General features: G+C 39.4%; 1 protein-coding gene across 1 annotated transcript in view; it reads right to left on the minus strand.

The window, feature by feature from the left end:
- Positions 1-4,380, minus strand: part of CPM (carboxypeptidase M) — an 86,797-nt gene extending 82,417 nt beyond the window's left edge. Inside the window, exons 1-2 of the mRNA XM_027106980.1 lie at positions 4,353-4,380; positions 3,885-4,047 (exon numbers count right to left, since the gene is read on the minus strand). Coding sequence (XP_026962781.1) covers positions 3,885-4,044 — 160 coding nt within the window. The 5' untranslated portion in view covers positions 4,045-4,047; positions 4,353-4,380. The remainder of the gene's footprint in view (positions 1-3,884; positions 4,048-4,352) is intronic.
- Positions 4,381-15,903: the final 11,523 nt, after the last annotated feature.

Here is a 15,903-nt window from a genome sequence, read left to right on the forward strand (position 1 = left end):
ACAACTTTTGCTGTCTTAGCTACAAAGGTGTCCACTATGGCACATTTTTTTTTTAATAACAGGAAAATTTAGAAAAACTAAATGTCAGTGGAGTCTAAGTTAAATAAACAATAGTATATCCATTGATAGGACGAAAAGCAGGCATTAAAACTCAGGTCTTAGAAATAACATGTTTGCAGGGGCAAGCAAGGTATTTGGCTCAGTGGGAGGGGAGAAAGGCACAAATCAGGGCATGTAGTCTTTCAGGTCTACTAAGTGTTTGCTTTGGACGGTGAGATTTTATTTTTCTCCTTGGTGCTTTGTTGTATCTTCCCAATTTTCTGAATGAACTTGAGTTCCTTTTGTACTCAGAAAAAGAAAATTGCTAATAACCAATTTCTGTCTAGATCAACACAGCCCAATCAAAATATAGTGCAAGTCATATATGTAATTTAAAATGTTTTAGAAACCACAACCATATTAACAAAAGTAAAAAGAAACAGGTGAAGTTTTTTTTAAATGTTTCTTATTTAGCCTTGATATCTAAAATATTACCACTTCAACATGGAATCAATATAAAAATATTAATGGACTATTTTACTTTTTTGTATGAAATCTTCAATGTCACTTTTAGCACACCTTAATTTGGTCTAGTCACATTTCAGCTGCTCAGTAAACAAGTGGCTACTGGCTACTGTGTTGGATCCTTGGTAGAAGCTTTACTTTCAGATCCAGCGTGCCCAAAACGTGACTCTGAAACCCTCCAGTAACTACCTCAGTCTTCATGTGACCAGCCACATCTGTGTCAAACCACTTCCTTAATGAGAAAGAGATGTGCTTCAGAGAAGGTGGATCTGAGTTTGAAGCCTCCCTCTAACACTTATCAGCTGTGTGATCTTCAGCAAGTTAATTAACTTCTCTGTGCCTCATTGGATCCTTTCTGTAAATGAGTATAAGGCCTATTTGAGTTGTTGAGATTGAAATAATGTATTACAACACCAAATACATGGAAAGCACTTTAGAACAGATTTTATTATCTAACCCTTGCTCTTTGCAACCTTCCTTATTCAGATCAAGGTTAGACTTAGCAGGAGGAAAGACAAGATTCTTAGAAAAGAGATGTAGGAAATCTCATTTAAAGTGGTCCTAGAACTAATTTGGGGGGATGTGGAGAGAATAGCTGGGGAATCTATAATAAATACATTTGTATTTTAAAGGGGGCTACCTGACAGCAGGGCACAAATGGCACAACTTTTTGCTTGCTTCACATAGCTATCCCTCAGTAAATAGTCAAGCCACTAAACAAACAGATAAAAATCACTGAATACGCGCCAGGAACATGCTAGACAAAGGGGCTTAGGAGTAATTAAAAAAAAAAAAAAGGATAGGAGAGGTGTTCCCTTAACTGAATGAAGGAATGAATCAATGAACGTTGTACATTTTCTGATTTTTCTCAACTCAGCTGTCTGTTCTTTTTGTTTTATAGTTGCTTCTGTTGTTTTACCTAAGATTTTCTTTACTCTGATATTAGGTAGTGGGATTTCCTCTAGAAGGCTCAACTGAAATATGGTCTGTCTACTATGGCAGAATCTAGGTGAAGTGTATATATGTACTCAGCTTTGGGGTAGGTTTCAAACATTTCAAAATTAAAAACTGGAAAAAAACCAATTATAATAGAAGGCCATTAATCGTGACATGTATCAATGTTTTTTTAGCATCACTGTTTATAACAGAGGCCACCAGAAGCTATATAGATGCCGCAAAGAGGTGAATGACTAAGAAATTCACATAATCGAGGAGAAAAGACTATATAGCAATAAACTCACACCCGCAGACCTTTCAATTCATGGAAATACGTAATGAAATAATGTGAACTGGGGGAAAAAAGCAGAAGAGAATCCATGATTACAGTAATGAAAATACACGTGATATGCATCTACAAAAACTAAAAATGTATTTGGCGAGGTAGGAAGATTACTTTCCCTTCTAGGTATGTTGCCCACATTCACAATAACAAAGAAAAATAAATAACACATATGGTAAATCTTGTTTGCTAAGCAAGCTATCTTACATCAGAGGGTAGGGTGGCCAGGGGAAACTGTGCATCTAGTGAAAAGAGTACCAACAAATATGCTTGGCAACCGACTCCCAGTTACTAGCGTGCAGTTTAACCTACTACTCAGAACCTGATAGCAGATTTGGGATTTTTCTTAACCGGAGTAATTATTCAGAACATACTCAATACAAATATTTGACCTAAACTAGTGTCAGATTTTATTTTTTACACGGTAATTCCTCAGTCCTTTAACCAAAATAGTGCACACCAGGTAAAAACAATTAAGCCTGCTGCCTTTCATTATTACCGTGGTCTGACAGCACGCAGGGTAGATCAAAATAGCTGGTTGACATTGAGAGTCCCGTCACAAGCACTTTGTGCTTGAAAAAAATAAAAACCAAATCATTTAGTACTTAAAATTAACAACACTGGCATCACCTTGTGGGTTAAATGACTGAACAATAACTCAAGTTAGTTGTGTTCTATATTTCCTTTATTAATGTAATTAGTATTCTTAGATCTTTTAAAATTGCTCTTCTCTAGCCCTAGGGGAAAATGATTTCAAAAGGCTGAATACATGTGCTGATTCAAGATACGCTTTCTCACACATCCAACCTCTATAAGTTTGGATGATACAGCAAAATATAGAGTAATTCTGGCTCCAACTCCTTAGCAACGTTGTTTAAAAACAAAAATGCCATTACACACATAAGCCAAGAATTTTTATGTTGCATTGCACATAAACAAATTTATGTAATACTTTTAAAATATAAAAACCATGGCCTTAATTGTTTGGAAAACGATTACTTAAGAATATGGTAATTAAGAGACTCACAAATTGGTTGAAAACTCAGAGCTAAAATTCACACGGGGTTGAAATACACCTTATAAAGAGCTGACATCCAAATTACATACACTTGACAAAACTTATAATTTAAGCATTAAGTTATTTGCTAATCTCTTTGGGGAGGTACCAATATAATAAAAGATTGAGAAATAATAATATCTGGTAAAATTATTTGCCTTGTCCCAAAACGGCTAAGCCTTAAAGTAGAATCAGCTGAGTGCCAATCCTGGTTATAAAACTCACTCAAGATCTGAGTGTTCTAGGGCAAAATACTTAATTTCACTATGATTCAATTTTCCTATCTACTAAAATTAGAATTAATATATAGTTGTATATTTATACTTAATATATGGTTTCTAAATTAAAACAAAGTAATTAATAATGAACTCGAAAATACTAAGAGCAATACCAATCACTGCTGTGGTACACTTATTACCCAGCAATTGTCTCATTCAAATGGATAACGTTTAAAATAGCCTTTTAATCAGTACCAAAGCCACTTTTTTGCATAACTTTAAGCCATAGGGCTAATTATACGTGACATAGAAATCTCACCAACAGAACTGCCCTGTTTTAGTTTAAAAGAGGCTTGAAGACACGATCCTAACAGTCCGAGTCATATTTAAAGAAGCCATCAAAAAGGGAAACAAACCTGAGATGGGTAAACAGACTTCCTTGGCAGAAGTTCATGTAGAAAACTAAAACCTAAAGTACTCATCCCAGGAAATCACTGTCTGCAAGATCCCAAAACAGAACGCCATTAACGCAAAGCACTCAACACCGAACGACAGCGGAGACGTTTAGTAAAATTCAGGTCTTACTACTCCCTTGACAAAAAGCAACACAACACACAAAAGCAGAAACAACCAACACGCAAGGCAGGGATGGAACCGCTCGAGACCCTCTGAGTCGCTTCATGGAGAGGGGACAGGAGGCTAAGGCATATTTAATGAATGAAACTGAGGACTAGGGGTTTGGGAAAGTACACGAAACGGACCCTACCTTCCACAGATTCCCCGATACTGTGTAAGTGAGTGATAGAACTGTAGTTTTGGGAAATACTCTTCAGGAACGCTTCCATCTCTGGCTGGTGGTGGTAGCTGAAGTCCAGCGCAGCTACCACAGGCAGCAACAGCCCTAGCCAGAGGCGGGCGCAGTCCATGGTCTAGAGATGAATAAAAACAATAATAAAGCTGAGCAGGTGAGGAAGGGGGTAGTGGGGAGTGTGCACGTTACTCGCTTCGGCTCCGCTGTCTAGTCTCAGATCTCCCGGCACTAACACTTCCAGCTTCCGAAGGAGGTAAAAGTTGGAAGCAACAGCTTCGGGAGTTAGCGCACCCGGAACACGGGTGCCCTCCATCCCGCCTCCCACCCTCTCCTCCTCCCCACGTCTCGGCCGCTCTCCGCCGCCCGACAGCTGCAGCAGCTGCGCCCGACCCCCCCACCCCGCCACCGCGTCCCGCTCCTCACCCCGAGCCCAGGCGCGCACCGCCGCCCGGCGGCTGCCACCAGACGGGACCCAGTATTAATAGCCCGGCCAGGGTCCCACCCACGACGCCTGACTGACGTCTCTCCGGCCCACTCAGGCGCCGCGAGGAGCACTCCGGGGCGGGGCCGAGCCGGGCGGTCCGGGCTCCTCTGCCTCCTTCGAGGTCCCTGGGCGCGGCGGCGAGCTTCCCGAAACCAAGTTACCTCGCGCGGCCCCAGTTTTTGCCGGCGCCCCAGGTTGGCAGTGCGCTCACCCCGGCCACGGCTTCGTCCGCTGAAGGGGTCCGGGGCGCTCCACCAAAGGGGCACGAGGTGTCTCCAGCTGCAGCGAGCTTGGAGACGCTAAAGGCTTGGACGGCTTTTCGAGTTGGGTGGTGCGGGCCGGCGCGTATTGGGCTCACCTGGAGCCCCACGAGGCGCCGCGAGTCCCGGGCGCCCGCAGCCCCGAGCGGGCTTCTTTGCTCTTCGGCGCCGACCCGAGTCGCCAGGGCCGCACTCCCAGCTGCGCCAGGCGGCCCAACCCTGCTCTGCAGTCGCGTGGCATTTCAGAACGTGCGTGTAGAAGTTTTAAATGCCGTCGTGTGGAGTCCAGGAAATTTTCCGACAAATATTTATAGTGTATGAGATTTGACTAAATCAGCGTTACATTGAAGACCGGCAATCTGGAAACCACATGGAAGAAGGCATCAGAGGCATCACTGTAAAGTCAACGCTGCCGCCACTAACACTGCCTAGGCCAGTTTCAGTTATCTCTACCTAAAATGCTTCTTTCTGGAAGGATGGGGTGATCTGTGTTTGCACTAGAAATAGCAAGGACTTTGCCGAAACCCAGAGGGTGTGTGGGACGGGCAAAGACTGCGCACACCTGTCACACATTACCTATCAGAGTAACGGGAGGCTTGTGCCACGGGTCCACTGAATGTAAAACGTTTGAAAAGCACTGATTTGGGATAACATTCCCCTTTAACAGATTAAAAACAGTAATGCCAGGGCCCCACCCCAGATAGGTTGAACAAAACTTCTGAGGCCCAGGAATGTGAATGGAACGTGCCCTCAAGAGCTGAGAACCGCTAGTGAACGCGTCTCTTTTTTTGTTGTTAAATAAGTTATTGTTTTATACAATGTTTAAAGGTTACTTTTCATCCTGCCTCTTCTTTGTTTGTGATACAGATACTACTGTAGAATTGAGCAGTTTGGAACCTGAGGCCCCCTGTGATTCCTGGGTAGCGGAGTAAAGAAGTTTGAGCTATGATTATAGCATCACATGATATGGGTCCCTGTCCTTTCTCTGACACTCAGTGGTTGTGTCAACTCTCTGTGCCTTAGTTTCCTAGTCGGTAAGATGGAAATGATAATTGTGCTTACCTAAATAAGGTTGGCAGGCATATTGTGAGAACTCTGGGAGGTATCTATTAAGTAAATAACCAGTTTAATTCATAAATCTAAACAGATTTCTCTAAGAGTTGGAAAATCTTAATACAATGGTGTTGGGTTTTTGAGTGGATTAAAAGAAAAAGTATGCAGCAGTTGCTATGCTAACTGTGATTTTTACCAGATGGTTTGAAGAAGTTCTTTCATTGTCGTTCATTGACTGGAGGCCTGCAAGGAGGTGGAATAGGGTCAAGGAGATTAAATTTAGGCAAAGTTACTCTAAGGAATGGGAAAGGGAACTGTCAAGGAACAAAGTGAAGGATTTCTGATCTGACTTTAGAAATCAAACATTTGTTACAGAAGCAAGTGGCAGTTTTGAGATTTCCTTTAGTGATGCTGTGGCTGGAGCCTGGAGAAGATGGTGGCTTGGTCAATACTGGGATGGAGGTCGCCAGGGTTCTTATTCCAGATAAACAAAGGGGTGAGGTATAGTTGAAATTACTGCCCTTGGGGTTCACACTAGGTAAGGAATGGAAGCAAATTCAAGAGAGAGCCAATCTCCTGGGGTTTGAGGGCTGAAGGTCCAGAACCTAGCCACTCAAAGTGTGGTCCAGGACTAGCATTGGCATCACTTGGGAGCTTGCTGGAAATGCAGAGTCCCTTGTCTCACACCAAACCTACTGAATCAGAACATGCATTTTAATAAGATTTCCAGTCCTATGTACGTTCAAATTTTATTTGCAATGGTCTAGAGGTCAAAGAAGTTTAGTGTTAGAGTGTGAAAGACATGGAGGAATAAAACGTTGGCCTAATAGACTAAAACACTAAAGTTTAAGACTTCAGAGGTGATCTTTCTAAGCACGACACCACTAAAGGTAAAAACATAATAAAAAGGCAGATAACTTAACATCATAAAAATATATACCTTCTATAAGGAAAACTCAGCATAAAATTTACCTAAAAAATTGCAAACTGGAAGAATTAATAGCTCTTATAAAATCAAGAATGGGCAAGGCCATTAATAGGTGGTTCATAAAAGCAGTAATACAAATGGTCAATAAACATAGTAAAAGTTACTGACCTGGTTAGCAATCAAAGAATTACACATTAAAAGGGGAAAGTAATATTTTGTTTTGCTTACCACCAAGAAAGATTAAAAAGATTGATAATACCTAGAAATGAACAAGATCTGGGGAAATGACATTTCTGCTATTTTAATGGTATTATAAACTGATACACCTTTCTGGAGGAAATCTGGGGAATAGACATCAAAGTTTTAAATACGCTCTTTCTTGATAAAAACTTAAGCTATAGAAGTAATTTGGAGAAGTGCTGAGTTTATATGTTAGGATCTTTATAAGCACCACTGTTTTTAATTGTGACAAAGTAGATAAACAATAGCAGGTTGATTATATCAGTGGTTCTCAACTGGGCGTTAACATTGCCCAAAGAAGACATTTGGGAATAGGTGGAAATATTTTTGATTGTCATGACTGGTGTGTAGGGGTGGGGGGCAGGGAGGACAGTGCTACTGGCATCTAGTGGGTAGAGGGCAGGGATGCTAAACATCCTCCAATGACAACATAGCCTCCCACAACAAAGAATTATCCAGCCCCAAATTTTGGTGCTGAGGTTGAGACACCTTGGGTCAGATAAAGAATATTATAGCCATACAATAAAATATTTTCAGCCACATTGATGATGATATAGGTGTGTATTTATTGGCCTGAAAAAATAAGTCATTGAGTGGCAAAAAGCAGATTGTAAAAGTAAAATGAATAGTAAATTCCCATTTTGAAAAGCAAACAAACAAAAAACTATTCCTAGCGAAAAGTTTTAAGGGTTACAGAATGCTGAGTGGTCAGCTCTAATTTGCCAGGTTTTGATTTTTCTTTTTTAAATCTTTCGGTATTTTCTGAAAAAATTTGCAGTTAAACGTGTGTTACTTTTAGTCGGAAGAACAATGAAGGCATTTTCATCTAAAATCAAAACAGAGTGAAAAGCACAGAAGTGTCAGAGGTAAACAGTTCTAAATGAAGATGGGATCTACAATTTCTGTGGAGTGAATTACAGAAGTGAAGGTCATTGGAAATGGGATATTAAGGAATTTGAAACTAGCGTGGGTAGATGATTCTGTCAAAGGACAGAACTCTGAAGTTCCCTGAGATAGTGGTAGGAATTGGAGCAGAGGGGAGGACTAAGGTCAAGGGCTAAATACCTCAATAGATGTCAGCAAAAATGGGAAGACCAATGAAACTAGACTTTGTGATCTTCCAGCTTGCTTTTTCCTTCTTCTAAAAGTGTCACAAGAAAATATGAACAAGGTAAAAGAAATTTTTTAAATCTACAAATTCCATTTACCCAGAAACAACCATCTTAAAACAAATTTAGGTATTAATTAGTCCCCTAATGTTGTACATTTGTTTCTGGTATTTCACTGTTATACACAGTAAATAGTCTTAGAGCTAAATTTTTGAGCACAGACTTATTTCCTTAGGATCAATTCTTAGACATAGAATTTAAAACATTTGGCCAAGCTGTATTCCTATAAAATGTCAAAAGTATAATTTCAAAATGTTTGAAAAAGTTCTTATACAAATATAAAGTAAATGTAAGTCAAGTTTTTAACTCATTATTAAGGAAGCAGCAGGAAACAAAACTGGTTCCAAGAAAGATATGGGAAATAATGTTTTATATATATCAGTGTAAGAACAAAAGAATACTGAAATCATTCTAAATTATTGATAAATTAGATATAAATCTGATTAATGTCCTGCAGAGCAGTAAACTATAACTTTTTGTGTTATCTTCTCTACAGAGCAGAAATCATTTTCATCTGTAAAGGACAAAAGTTATTTGTATCTCTATTAGACAAAAATATTAGCATCTTAGCAATTTTCTACAAGTTAACATTTAAATTTCTTTTTATTTTATTTTATTTATTTATTTATTTTTGCGGTACGTGGTCCTCTCACTGTTGTGGCCTCTCCCATTGCGGAGCACAGGCTCTGGACGCGCAGGCTCAGCGGCCCTGGCTCACGGGCCCAGCCGCTCCGCGGCACGTGGGATCTTCCCAGACCGGGGCACGAACTCGTGTCCCCTGCATCGGCAGGCGGACTCTCAACCACTGCGCCACCAGGGAAGTCCTAAGTTTCTTTTTTTAAAGACAAAATTTGACCTATATCTATTAAAGATATTGATCAATAACTAATAACCTTCTAAAAACAGAAAATGCCAGGCCCAGATGGGTCACTGGTGAATTCTACCAAACATTTAACGAAGAAATTTAACTAATTCTCTACAGTCTCTTTTAGAGTATAAAAGAAGAGGGAATACTTCCTAACTCATCTGTGATGCCAGCATTATTCTTATACTAAAATCAGAAAAATATATTACAAGAAAAGAAAACTACAGACCAGTACCTCTCACGAACATAGATGCAAAAATCATCAACCAAATATTAGCAGATTGAATCCAAAAAAGTATAAAAAGAATTATACATCATGATCCAATTAGATTTATGCCAGATTTAGATTTAAACATTTGAAAAGCAAATAATGTAACGTATCATTTCAACAGACTAAAAAAAGAAATACCACGTGATCATATCAATAGATGCAGAAAAAAGCATTTGACAGAATCCAACACTCATTCTTGATAAAAACTCTCAGTAAACTAGGAGTAGAGGAGAACTTTCTCAAATTGATAAAGGCTACGAAGCTGATTCTCTTCATTGTACAGCAGAAACTTACACAACATTGCAAAACAATTATACTCCAATAAAAAATAAAATAAAATTCATTTGCACAAAGCAAAAAAAAAAAAAACCCAAAAAGAAACCTACAGCTAACATCATGCTTAATGATGAGAGACCTGAAGCTCTTCCACTAAGATCAGGAACAAAGCAAGGATGTCCCCTCTCACCACTCCTTTTCAACATCATACTGGCTGCCCTTGCTAATGAAATCAGGCGAAAAACGGTAAAAAAAAATGTACACAATTGGGAAGGAAGACACAAAACTGTCTTTTTTCACAGATGACATGATCATATATGTAGAAAATCTGAAAGAATTCACAAAGCAAACAAACAAAGACAGCTCCTGGAACAAATAAGTGATGGTTACAAGGTTGCAGGATTCAAGGTTAGTATATAAAATCAAATGTTTTCCTATATACTAACAACAAGTGGAATTTAAAATTTAAAACGTAATGCTATTTACATTAGCAGCCCCCAAAAAGAAATACTTAGGTATAAATCTAACAAAATATGTACAAGATCTATATGACGAAAACTATAAAACTCTGATGAACAAAATCAAAGAACTAAATAAATGGAGAGAGATTCTGTGTTCATGTATAGGAAGATTCAATATTGTCAAGATGTCAGTTCTTCCCAACTTGATCTGTAGATTCAATGCTATACCAGTTAAAAGTCCCAGCAAGTTATTTTGTCAGTATCAACACACTGAGTCTACAGTTTATTTGAAGAGGCAAAAGACCCAGAATAGCCAACACAATTAATTAAAGGAGAAGAACAAATTTGGACTGACATGATCCAACTTCGTGACTTACTATAAAGCTACAATAATCAAGATAGTGAGATACTGGTGAAAGAGTAAACAAATAGATCAATGTCAGTAACCTCCTGTAACTGACTCTGCACCATCAACATCCTCTTTTGTCTTTTTTTTCTTTTTAACATCTTTATTGGAGTATAATTGCTTTACAATGGTGTGTTAGTTTCTGCTTTATAACAAAGTGAATCAGTTATACATATACATATGTTCCCATATCTCTTCCCTCTTGCGTCTCCCTCCCTATCCCACCCCTCTAGGTGGTCACAAACCACCTAGCTGATCTCCCTGTGCTGTGCGGCTGCTTCCCACTAGCTATCTATTTTACGTTTGGTAGTGTATATATGTCCATGCCACTCTCTCACTTTGTCACAGCTTATCCTTCCCCCTCCCCATATCCTCAAGTCCATACTCTAGTAGGTCTGTGTCTTTATTCCCATCATTAATCATTAGAGAAGTGCAAATCAAAACTACAATGAGATATCATCTCACACCGGTCAGAATGGCCATCATCAAAAAATCTAGAAACAATAAATGCTGGAGAGGGTGTGGAGAAAAGGGAACACTCTTGCATTGTTGGTGGGAATGTAAATTGATACAGCCACTATGGAGAACAGTATGGAGGTTCCTTAAAAAACTACAAATAGAACTACCATATGACCCAGCAATCCCGCTACTGGGCATATACCCTGAGAAAACCATAATTCAAAGAGTCATGTACCAAAATGTTCCTCTTTTGTCTTATCTGAGGATGGTATTTAAGGTGAGGCTTCAGCCATTTTGGCAAGTTCCTCAGTTTTCCTGGTCTCTCCCTTGTATACACATTATTAAACTTTGGTTTGATTTTCTCCTGTTAATCTGTCTCATGTCAATTTAATTCTTAGACCAGCCAGAAAAATCTAGAAGGGTAGAGGAAAATTTCTTCCTCCCTGACACAAATGAACATGAATCATGAAAAGAATAATTGATAAGCTGAACTTCATTAAAATTAAAAACTTCTGCAGAATGACAATATCAAGAGAATTAGAAGACAAGCCACAGACTGGGAAAAATTATTTGCAAAAGACACATCCGATAAAGGATTGTTATACAAAATATACGAAGAACTCTTAAAACTCAACAGTAAGAAAACAAACAACCTGATTTAAAAATGGGCCAAAGGGGCTTCCCTGGTGGCGCAGTGGTGCAGTGGTTGAGAGTCTGCCTGCTGATGCAGGGGACGCGGGTTCATGCCCTGATCCGGGAAGATCCTACATGCAGCAGAGCAGCTGGGCCCGTGAGCCATGGCCGCTGAGCCTGCGCCTCCGGAGCCTGTGCTCCGCAACGGGAGAGGCCACAACAGCGAGAGGCCCGCGTACCCCCAGCCCAAAAAAATCGGCCAAAGATCTTAACAGACTCTTCACAAAAGAAGAGATATAGACGGCATATAAGCATATTAAAAGATGCTCCACATCATAAGTCATCACGGAAATGTAAATTAAGACAACAATGAGATTTAATTACACACCTATCAGAGAGGCCAAAATTGGGATCACTGATAACACCAAATGCTGATGAGGATGTGGAATTCTCATACATTGCTGGTGGGAGTGCAAAATAGCCACTTTAGAAGACAGTTTGGTGTTTTCTTACAAAACAAAACATACTCTTACCATACAATTCAGCAATCTCGTTCCTTGGTATTTACCCAAATGAGTTGAAAACTTATGGTTACACGAAAAAACTGCACAAAGATGTTTATAGCAGCTTTATTTATAACTGTCAAAACTTGGAAGCAACCAAGATGTCCTTCAGTAAGTGAATGTATAGACTGTCGTGCATTCAGACGGTGGAATGTTATTCAGTGCAGAAAAGAAATGAGCTACACAGACGCAGAGAACAAACGTATGGATACCAAAGGGGAAGGAGGTGGTGGGATGAATTGGGAGATTGGGATTGATATATATACACTATTGATACTATGTATAAAATAGATAACTAATGAGAACCTACTATAGCATGGGGAGCTCTACTCAATGCTCTGTGGTGACCTAAGTGGGAAGGAAATCCAAAAAAGAGGGGATATATGTATATATATATATGGCTGATTCACTTTGCTGTACAGTAGAAACTAACACAACATTGTAAAGCAAGTATACTCCAATAAAAATTTTTAAAAAAGAAATGAGCTATCTAGCCATAAAAAGACATGGATGAACTTTAAATGCATATCACTAAGAGAAAGAAGCCAATCTGAAAAGGCTACACAGTATATGATTCCAACTACAGTAAGTCCCCTATATATGAACGAGTTCCCTTTCGAGAGTACGTTCGTAAGTCCAATTTGTTTGTAAGTCCAACAACGTTAGCCTAGGTACCCAACTAACACAACTGGCTATATAGTACTGTACTATAATAGGTTTATAATACTTTTCACACAAATAATACATAAAAAACACAAAAAAATAAAGAAAACACTTTTAATCTTACAGTACACTACCTTGAAAAGTACAACAGCTCTCCCATCTTTTCACCTCACTCCACTCTCTCAATTATTTTCACTTTTGTTTCCATCGTTATCACTTGGCCCTTCTTAGCAGTGCCAGCTACATCACCGCGGCTTTTACGCTTGTTTCCGGACATGCTGGGCTTGAAATAAAGATACTGTCCTACTGTACTCTATACAGTACCGTACAGTAAAGTACACAAAAGCACAACCACTTGTAGAGGATGCATGCATGTGACAATGTACGGCAGACACGTGAACTAACTTAACATGATTGGACACGCGAACGCACGTTTGCATCTTTGAAGGTTTGCAACTTGAAGGTTCTTATGTAGGGGACTTACTGTGTAGGACATTCTAGAAAAGTCAAAACTGTGGAGACAATAAAAAGATCACTGGTTGCCAGGGTAGGGTTGAAGGGGTGGGAGATGACTAGGCAGAGCACATAGAATTTTAGGGCAGTGAAAATACTCTGTATATTATAATGATGGATAAATGTCAATTACACATTTGTTCAAACCCGCAGGATTTACAACACCAAGGGTGAACCCTTAGGTAAACTATGGATGATTGGGTGTTTATGATGTGTCAGTGTAGGCTCATCCTTGGAGGAAAATTTACTATTCTGGTGAGTGATGTTGTTAATGGGGAGGCTATGCACATATAGGGGCAGAGAGTATATGGGAAATCTCTCCACCTCCTTCTCAATTTAGGTGTAAACGTAAAAGTGCTCTTAAAAACGTCGCCTTTAAAAAAGACAAGTTTTCTTGAAATTTCACCTGTAGAATATGATGCTTCATACTAATGCCACTCAATGACTCCACTGCCTGCTGCTTCCCATATAGCTGAGAGGGGTATTTACTGTAAGCCTGACTCTCCCCCCTCAGCCCTACCCCTACCTCCCGCAAACTAGCTCCCCCAAATCAGATCTCTACCTTCACCAAAACGGAATCTGTTAGTTCTTGATAAAAATAAGAGAAGAAAGTGACTTTACAGTGTTGAAGGATGGAAAGATTACTATTTTTAGTCAGGGGTATGAAAGCTGTCAGTGAAAAGCGAGATGGTTTCCAGTAAGGTCCAAGATTCTGTCCTTCTCCTAGACAACCACAGAGTGATATCTAAACGGTGGGACCCAGAAATTTAAAGAACACAGTTCAACTCAAGCACTCTGTTTGAAACAAGAACTCTGTAGTCTGTGCTGTATCTTTTTTTCTTTTTGGTTGTTCTCCTTTATTTTTTAGAACTGTACATCTCTTTAATAAGCATTTCTCTAGGGATGGTGATTGTGTTTTTTATTTGTTATGCAAGCTTCTATTGAAATCCAAGCAGAATAGTTCTTTCATCTTGGCTGTGCAGCTGGAAGAATGTTAGCATTCCTCTGGGAGATTTATAAACGATTTGTGTACACATCTGTGTTCATGATAAATTTCTGAATTCTAGAATTTTTGATAGCATACGGAAAGAAAGAGCTGAAAAATGCTAAGTCATCAAAAAGCACAACGTAGGTCCTGGAAGGGTATAACAATAGATAGCAGTGACTACAAAAGCATCCACCATTATCACTCTCCCCATGGTCCCTCTTCAGTGCTGCATGCATCACTGTGGGAGTAACCCTATTTGTTGCTCTGTCCACCCTTCCTTCCCTCCTTCCCTCCCTCCCTCCCTCCTTCCTTTCTCCCTTCCTCCCTCTCTTTCATTCATTCATTCTTTTCTTTATCAATTATTTATTGCTTACCTGTGCCAGGCACTGTGCTCTCTCCTAGGGAGTACAACTGTGAACAAAACAGGCCAAATCCCTGCCCTTATGTAGCTTACATTCTGGAATCAAAATTCTCCGCTAAAGAAGCTCATATGTTCGAAGAAACCTGTGATCTTTCTTGGGAGCTGGCTTGACATTACTTTCTGCCTCTTATGTATTATCTGCAGGAGTTTGGACCACATTCTACATGGCAAAGCATGACCTTCGTGGCTCAACCTTTTATCTATCTACTGATAGTGGAGCAGAATGAAGGTTTAATCAGATCAAAGCTTAGATCTGACACTCCAGGGTGTCCTGACACACCGCTTGAGAACCACTGTCAGGAAAAATCTAAACAACTGTGGTATGTATTGAATTTAGGTCAGGAAGGTACCCCAACTAGAGTGAGTTGTGCTCCACAGCATCTAGGTCAGTGCTTAGTATATGCTTGCTGATTTATAAGTGTTACTCTAGGAAGAAGAGAGCCTAAATATATTTTTACATATTAAGCAATATAGTAAAGTGCTCAAAACTAAGTCTGTGGAGCCGGATCACCCAAGTTTAAACCCAGGCTCTGCCACTTACTGTTTGGCCTTGAGCATGTTACTTAACCTCTCTGTGTTTTCATGGCCTTACCTGTAAAATGGGGTTAATCATGGTATCAATCTTACAGGTTTGTAGGGATCTTATAGGGTTGCACATATTAAATGAGTTATTATATGCGAAGAGCTTATAACAAACAGCGACTGGCATATTGTAAATTCTTCATAAGCCCTAGACTGGAGCTATTGTTGTTATCATTATTATTATCACCTAGGGAAAATGAGCAAGACAGAAAGGGAAAAAAGATATAGTAGATTGCTTCTGTTCCTCTCTTTTATTTCTATATCCCAGCTTCTTCCAACATATTCCCAATAGTGGAATAGATCTTAATCAACCATGATAATCTACTGTTAGGGAATAATTGTTAGAAGTGACTTTTTCTCTTATAAGCTTTGAGTGCAAAGATAATTCTCACTTTTTCTGCTATACTTTATATGATAGATTGGAGAGAAAGCTCCCTGGGCCAAATAAGGCAAATTTCCAAAGCCAAGATGGTAACATTTAGCAGCATTTAATTGGGTCACTGGATTATGTAGCTATCAAACCATCTGCCATAAGAGCAGATGATAAATGTACTCATGTCTGTTTAGGAAACAGTATAATCACTGAATTCCATTTTCTTCTCTAGCTTTCTTTTAAATGTTGAGAAATTAATATCTTTTGGCTCATTAAAAAAAAAAACAAACCTGTGTATTTGAGAAACGGTTCTCCAACTTTGTTAATATCCCATACCTGCCACGAAAAGAAAAGGGGTGGGGGGCA

The sequence above is a fragment of the Aethalodelphis obliquidens genome, unplaced genomic scaffold (genome assembly GCF_003676395.1).
Source record: "Aethalodelphis obliquidens isolate GAN/ISIS:26980383/991018 unplaced genomic scaffold, ASM367639v1 scaffold8, whole genome shotgun sequence".
Classification (NCBI taxonomy): Eukaryota; Metazoa; Chordata; class Mammalia; order Artiodactyla; family Delphinidae; genus Aethalodelphis; species Aethalodelphis obliquidens.